Source organism: Eptatretus burgeri, chromosome 18 (genome assembly GCF_056783735.1).
Source record: "Eptatretus burgeri isolate ZD-2024b chromosome 18, Ebu_testis_v1, whole genome shotgun sequence".
NCBI lineage: Eukaryota > Metazoa > Chordata > Myxini > Myxiniformes > Myxinidae > Eptatretus > Eptatretus burgeri.
The window spans coordinates 3,669,501-3,677,440 of NC_140978.1; the positions used below are offsets into that span (position 1 = coordinate 3,669,501).

Genomic DNA, 7,940 nt, shown 5'->3' on the forward strand with positions numbered 1-7,940 from the left:
TAAAACGTGCTTTCGATTCCTGCCACCCCGAGTAGGTTTATTTACTTCACATAATGTGTGAATTGCATGTCCATGCCCATGTGAAATACAGTTTGTTTATAAATCCTGTACTTGCACGCTATTCAACCTTGAAACCTCAGGTGAAAACCAAAAGGACAGGTTGGAGTTTTTTCTATTTATTCAAGAATTCAAATATCGATCATGACTATTTTATTTCCTCTGCATACCTTATTTTCATGATAGGCGACGCACTGTTCAGTTTTTAAATGTGCATAAACTCAGCAGTACTCTTGATTGTGTGAAAGCTTTCGTTGGGCAGTGTATAGTGGAGCGTTGCCTTGATTGATCCTTACACAACATGCATCACGTCATTTTCTCTGCGATAATCAAAACGTACCTTTCTTTCCTCAAAATGTACCTTTATTTTGTGATGGAAGACTCATTGTTCAGTCTTAAAATGTAAACTTGAGGCCGGAAAGAAGCGACCAAAATAGCAGACGTACATTTTTTTTTTCTTACCTGGGTGCAATTGTGGGTGGAGTCAGGCCAGTTGTCCAACCAATAGATGTAAAAAGAGAAACAGACAGACAGATGGATAAATCCAGCTACTTTAATATGTAGATTACGTCTCGATGAAAAATGGTTTATTCAGAGACTTTAGAAGAGTACAAGTCTGGAGACAGCGATGGTTCACGAGCAATGTACACGGTTTGCCTTTTTATTTTTTGACCTTCGAGGGGACGCCACGGGCAAACTAGCGGGAATCGGGAAAAATGTAAATGATGAAAGTTGTAGTACTCGAAGAGCACTACTTGCATACCAACTTTCATTCAAAACAGTTGAAAACCCTCTGAGCTCGATGCCCAGTTTATTGATTTTTTTGACATTTTCTAAGTTCGTGACCTTGTGACCTTGACCTTGGGACGAAAATGAAAAATCGAGCTCCATGGGGCTAAGCAGGTGCCATTGGACTAACCAAATACCGAAACCCCTGCCAGATTCGACAAACCCCCTCGGAGAAGATGTAACTTGAAATTGGCTACCCCCTAAAAACACATGTTTTTTGGGCGTGGCTCCGCCCATAATGGGCGCAGCATGCCCATTCTCAGGAAAACACAACCAGATCATGATATAAACCTTCCACCCAAATTTTATCAGGATCGGATCAAAACCCACAGAGCTATGCCCGGGACAAACAGACATACCCATAACGAATATAGTGGTCACTTACTGACTCGTGAACCAATAAATAAATATAAATGTATAGTGCATGCATTGTGTGGACATGTGATTTGGAATCACCTTTGCATGTCTGGTGTCATTTTGCAGTTGAAAGTGGAAGATGACTGCAAATCTCAAGATGAAAGTGAAGAAAAGAAGCTGAATAATTGTGGAGAGGTGTAAATATACTTTTCTTTTTCATGAAGATGCAAGGGTCTGAGGGACGTTTTTACACACTTTATGTCACTGCCGGTTGTTTGTGAGCAGCTTTAGCGGTGTTATTATTGGTAATGAAGCCTGTACTCCATTATTAGATTGCATTTTTGGCCTCAACCGCTGTGATTGATTGTCTCCTTAGATGCAAATAGTTATTGTTAAAATGCTCTTTGCCAAATGACCTTCCTATTAATTTTATTTTGCTTGCATTTATTTTGTGTGCATCTCTGTTTCCACCGTGTTTGCACGTGTGCACAGGTAAGAGAACACACATTGAAGGAATTGCGGTATTTTATTTCAATTTGCTGTTTTTTTTTTTTTGTTTTTTTTTTACAGCATTGGGCATCAAACTCTTCAACACCAGTCGTTTTGAAAGAAAAAAACACTTAAGCAAGCAATTTTTTTTATATATATATGCATACAGAGCTTGAGGCTCATGTAAGAAAAATAATTATTTGTGGACTTCTTAAAATCTAGATATGGAATTTGTTTGCTTTCCTCATTTATTTACTGTATCTCACTTCAATTATTATTATAATTATTTTTTTTAATTATTATTAGTTTTTTTGTTGGTAGCCGGCATTTGCTCGCCGTTTCATATTCCACGGACACACCTGCACCCTGTGCAGATGTTTAAGCACTATCGTATCTCGGTCGATGTCCAAAACAATTATACTTGGTTTTACTTGTCAAAATAGTTTCACAATGTTTTGCAACATATAGATGGTGGGTATATCCTCTGACCTTAACTTAATAGTCACTGTAGATGTATTTCTTCATCTTCTGAATTATTTTGTGAGTCACTTGTTGAAGTGAGTTGACATGATATTGGCCACACAAAATTGAGCAAGAGTTGACAGAAGCGAAAGAAATTCTCCTGTCAGTGCTGTGCTTCAAACAAATTTTGTGACGAGCCCTGTTCAGGTTGCATGAACGTGTGACTGTCTCTGTGACCTCCAGTAAAATTTGTACATCTTTCCCCCAACTTTGTCAAGAAATTTTGAGGTGTTCCATACATTCATTTACCTGTGAAATTTTGCTTTATCCCTGTGGACCCACAATTTCAGGGACATTGGATTAAAAAAAAATAGAAACCTTATTATTGATGAATGATTTATTGAAGCTTTTGTTTATTTTATTAATGTAGTTTCACTCCACAAAATTTCCTCCTTGGGTTTGATCAATCAAAAGCACTCTACTCTCTATAGGAGAGTATTGGTGCTGTCGACGCACTTCCTGGGCAAGGGTTATGTTAGGTGGTTTTCTATTGCTTTCCCAGTAGTCAGCTGGGGCAAAAATTTGGAACTTGGCCAAGGTTCCGGTGTTAACTCACCTCGTCTTTGCAGAAGTCACCGTAGGATATTTAATGTCCACCAGTGGCAACAGACAGGTCCTCCGGATTAACACCAATCCGATGGACGATGCACACCGATGCGTCGTCCTGTGTGTGAAACACCAGGATCAGATTTTATAGTCCAGTCAATATTTCAATTCAAACTAGATGATTCACATACCTCTGGCCTTTTCTGCCAGCCCTTTCGTCTTCTTTTATGGATACATGTCGAGGCTCGTGAAAGAGCTAGTACTAATATAGTGAATGGATCAGGGCACAACAGGACAAAAGGAACAGCAGAGAGAGGGTGGAAATACCAACAGCAGAGTTGAAGGCCAAGATGGAGGCATATAAATGTGTTTGGGTGGGGGGGGGTGTCAAGAGAGAATACTTAGGCTGGACAGGATGGATGCAAACTCTTAGAAAGGAAAACTGGAAATTTGGAAAGGAATGTGGGGGGGGGGGTTAATGAGCATAGAAGGGATCATGGTTTTGGATTGTGGACGATCTGAGATGGTGGTGAACAGCTGTGCTGGAGACCTGGAGGGAAGAATGAGATTGAAGAGAATGTGGAAGTTGATTCCACACATGGGGAAAAAAGAGAAACAAATGAGTGGAGGTGAGCAGTAATCCTGGATTTAGGTAGTTTGACCAGAAGGGGGTTGATTGTGAACCCTGCATAAACCTTTGAGGAGGAGAGGGGGGGGGGTTGAACGGAACAAAGCATGGAAAGAGCAGATGGTGCAAGACAAAGGATGTGGTAGAAGACAAAGAAACCACTGACCTGTCTGTGATGGCAAAGTGATAGGCCCATAGACTCAACTTCATCACGAGAGATTCCAATAATCTTGATGTTCATGGCATCAAGCTGAGCAAGATGTGAGGCAGGGGAACCAGCTCAGAGGGGAGAACAAGCCTCCATCAAGCTGCAGATGAAGGCCTTGTGGTTGGATAGGAGTTCACATGTGTCAAGGAAGGACTGTTTTGACGGAGGATGCCTCGTTGGCAGCTGGCTTTGGAGATCAACTTTTAAATGTGGTTTGCCCAAGAAGGATCATGGCTGATAGTGAGACCCAGGAGTTTGAATGACTGAACTTCCTCAGTTATGAGATAAATTAGATTTTCATCTTGCAATTATCATCTGATGGACAGAAACATCTTGCAATTAGATTAGTTGTTTGCACATTTTAAAACTAAGATAATTGATTGACAAGGGTGGGAACTGAAGCAATAGTGTGAACATTTATTTGTTGTACAAGATGAAAGTGATGACTGGTAGTTTGTTTTTTTTCCTTTGTACATTTTCCTTAGTGTATTCAAATGTTTAACACTAACATTTCTGAAAGACTGAGGCTAACATTGTAACATTTCCGAGGATAAGTGTGTAACTGGTAATCCCACCAAACAATTTGGTTTGAAACGATTTATTTGGGTAGTTGTACCGTTTTCTATCACGACTCTAATCTCTGATAACTTGAATGGCAGTTCCCCAAATTATCAACTCTCCATGAGGTTGGAAGATGAAGCCAAGCTGCGCACACTTTGATCCCCAACAAAGCACAATTCCAAGTCTGTTACATCCCCACAGTAAGCAGTTATTTTACCTCTAAATCCATTTTATTAATTTGTGATGTCGCTTTGCTGACCAGCCTTATGAGTAAGGCTGCAACTAGAATAATCCTCACTACCCTGGAATGTGTTGGTAAATTGTATTCTGATAAAGCCCATCCATCCATTGGGACTATACTCTGTACAGAGTGTTGATGTTGCCTAAGCAGTCTCCTTGGTTATTGGCTACAATCCTGAACGAGTCGCCACTCCGACACATGATACCAGTAAGCTGGCACTCATTTTGCCGACCTCGGAAGAATGACAGGCAGAGTCAACCCCACCTGGTATTAATTCAACATCGATGTGGAATTTGAACTCAGGATACGAGGATCCCAAGCCCACCATCTAACCATTAATCCAACACCAGGCATGATAAATCCCTGATGTATAATGTAATACGTCAAAAGGGTTGTCACCAATGGCATGCTCTAGGAGCACAGAGAAGAAAATTCGTAAGTCGTTGCTTCACCAATTCCAATATGAAAGCTTGTTGAAGATTGTCCAAGTTGAAATGATGCTTTCCATACCATCGTAGAATCCTTGAATGAGTTGAGGAAGAGTGGGAGGACATCCATTCTTAAAAAAAATAATCTGGAAAAGTCTTTAGTTAACCATATCAAATGCTTTTTTTCAGATCGATGAGGTCAAAATCTTGTTTGTTCGTATGCAGCACAAGGATGTGGCTGTGCCACTGATACAATGCCCTCTGCTGGTTAGAGCAGGAATTTGGAATTTATTTATGTTGCCCTTGGTGGCTTGCCTATTCTTCGTGAAGAACACCATGGGATGTTTAAAGCCCACCAACGAATGCTAAATGAAAAGATGTTTGTTGTTCCCTGCATTTTTCCTGCAGCTGTCTCGATGCAAAAACTGTCGATGGTGGAGTGTCCAGCTCCAAAATCACATTGATTGGTGGGGTAGACACACTTGGCAAGAGTTGTTTCATATGTAGCCTGTGGCTGCTGGTTGCATTATTTTCCAGAAGCGTGACCGTGCTGCTGATGCGCAGTGCCCCTGTTACCAGTAAGCTGGTACTCATTTTGCCGATCTCGGAAGGATGACAGGCTGAATCAAACCACCTGGTGTTATTTAACAGCACAACAGGCTCAAACTCAAGACCCTAAGATCTTAAGCCAACCACCTTAACCATGAAGCCAACACCATGCTTTCGGCAAGTGTAACAAGATGCTAAAAGGAGAATGCAAGCTCGAACCTTCCCATCAACATTAAGTGGAGATATTTACTCCATCGTCGTTGCATTGGGATTAATCACCTTTGTTGTTTTGGACTAGGGCAATTTTCAGAAAAAGTTAACCATGGTGGCATTTTTTTGTTAACTGCCGCCAAACGTGCTTACGTGATGCATGTCGGTTTGCGTGATTCGAATCGAGTGTACACCAGACACAATTTTGAGTTTTTAACCCTCTAATCGCAAATTCTGGTGGCCATTTTATTTCCATTTTAACTCCATGTAAGTCACGAATTGTGAAAATTGTCAATAAAAGTCCCAAAACATGTACTTTTACCCTCGATAATTGAGATTCCTGAATAGAGTTGATTATAAAAATGGGGGTAAAGATCCCTTTCTGCATTGTTTTTACAGATTTAACCCCTGGCATGGCAAAATTGGCATGCATAAAGATGTTGCTAATGTTTCGATGAAATTTTCGTATTGATGTCACAAGTTCAAAGGAATTTCTCTTTATAGTTTTTTTTAAAGTACGCCCACCCTTTTTATCACTGCAGTAAATGCTAATTACAAGCATGGAAGAATTAACTGCTTGGAAGATGACAAACCCCATTGGTGAAGGAGCCATCATATGTCAAGAGGACAAGAATCCAAAGCTTATGAGACCAACTGAAGATGGATTAAAGACAGTCGATGATGTCTGACGAGTACAACTGCAGTTACAGAATGATGACTTTTGGCGAGTAATTGAAAGGTTCACTCATGTTTTTGCCTAGAGCCTCTCTCCATTAATTTGTTGGCACATGCTGTTCCCTCTACACTGATTCTGATGTACCACACCCTGTTACAGAGAGCATTGAGGCTGCCAAAGCAGTTTCTTGGCAAGAGTTATACCAGGTGGTTTGCCATTGCCTTCTCAGCAGTACTTGAGGCAGGAATTTGCACTATGTTCATGTTGTCGTGAGATCTTTAACGTCCACCAACTAATGCCAGCAGATGGCACTCACAGTTTTAAAGTTCATCTGAGTCACCTTTCCTGTGAAACATGGGGATGAAAATTTATAGTTGGGTTGTGATTCAAATCTACGCCAGACCGCTTAAAGGCATGTGCGTGTGTTCCTCTTGGAGTCGAGGGCATCTTGCCAGTCCCCTCTTACACTAACAAAGAAAATGGGACTGAAGAAACTTGAGAGCAAAGCAAAGCTACTCTCATCTTTTTCCTTGGCAGGGGCATCTGCCTCGTTTAGCACCAAGCAACTGTAGTCACAGATTCATTCAATCGCATCCTGTGAATTGGAAACGCAGTATATTTCATGAACAAGATGTAAAATAAAAGATTAATGTTGAACATGACAATAAATTCAGACGATACTCAACGTTTGAAGCAGGTTTAGAACCTGTATGAAGTTGTGCTCCACAATAAACTATGCACACAGTGGCGCACCATGTAAGTGCTACAAAATTTGGCCATGTCCCAGGATCTGCCTTGAAGAGAGCCGTAAATGTGGAACTCACGATTCCAGAATAACAGAGAGAAGAAGATGGGGATTTCTTTCTAGCTGGGGTCTATGTTGCGTTATGCTAACAAAACCTAAAGGGACTAGCATTCACGAGGTATGGGCAACACTATGTGCACCTACCAGTTTATACATGTTTCTGAATTTTATATTAGGAGGCTGCAGCGACTCCTTGAGGATAACGAGGACATAGAGCAGGTTGATAAGCAGGAGATACCGAGACGTTTATGCTACACAGTATTGCACAGGATGTGGTGTACATAAAGGAGTGACTGGATGACGGAGACGTATGCACACTTTCCTTTAAACTGCCCAGTCCTGGTTTGAATCAAGACTCAGCTATAAACTGTTGTCTCGGTGTTTCACAGGCAGGGTGGTGTGTGTGTGTGTGTGTGTGTGTGTGTGTGTGTGTGTGTGTGTGTGTGTGTGTGTGTGTGTGTGTGTGTGTGTGTGTGTGTGTGTGTGTGTGTGTGTGTGTGTGTGTGTGTGCGTGCGCGCGTGCGCGCGTGCGCGCGTGCGCGCGGTGCCATCCCTCAGATGGATGTTAAACGGACATCCCATCTGCCAGCATTCGTTGATTGATGTTAAAGATCCCAAGGTGTCCTTCATGAAGAGTCGACAAGCTATCGTCGGCACCATGGCCAAATTCCAAATTCTTGCCCGAACCAGCAGAGGGCGTTGCATCAGCGGCACACCCGTGCCCTCAGCCAGTGATGCTTCCCCACAGCCTTGTGCAGCATACAAAGAAGTGGAGATGAATATCTCACACCCAAACATGTTGGGCTTCATAGTACCCTTCATCAGGCCACTCGTTCAAAGCAATTAGTAGAGCTGTTCCACCAGGCTTGTCACA

At 41.7% G+C, this 7,940-nt stretch overlaps 1 protein-coding gene across 4 annotated transcripts in view; it reads left to right on the forward strand.

Moving 5' to 3' along the window:
• The window catches only part of CCAR1 (cell division cycle and apoptosis regulator 1), a 199,649-nt gene extending 193,749 nt beyond the window's left edge, over nucleotides 1-5,900 (forward strand). For all 4 annotated transcript variants that reach the window (XM_085863730.1, XM_085863731.1, XM_085863729.1 and 1 more), the window contains one exon: nucleotides 1,330-5,900. In XM_085863730.1, coding sequence (XP_085719856.1) covers nucleotides 1,330-1,404 — 75 coding nt within the window. In that variant the 3' untranslated portion in view covers nucleotides 1,405-5,900. The remainder of the gene's footprint in view (nucleotides 1-1,329) is intronic.
• The last annotated feature ends 2,040 nt before the right edge of the window (nucleotides 5,901-7,940 follow it).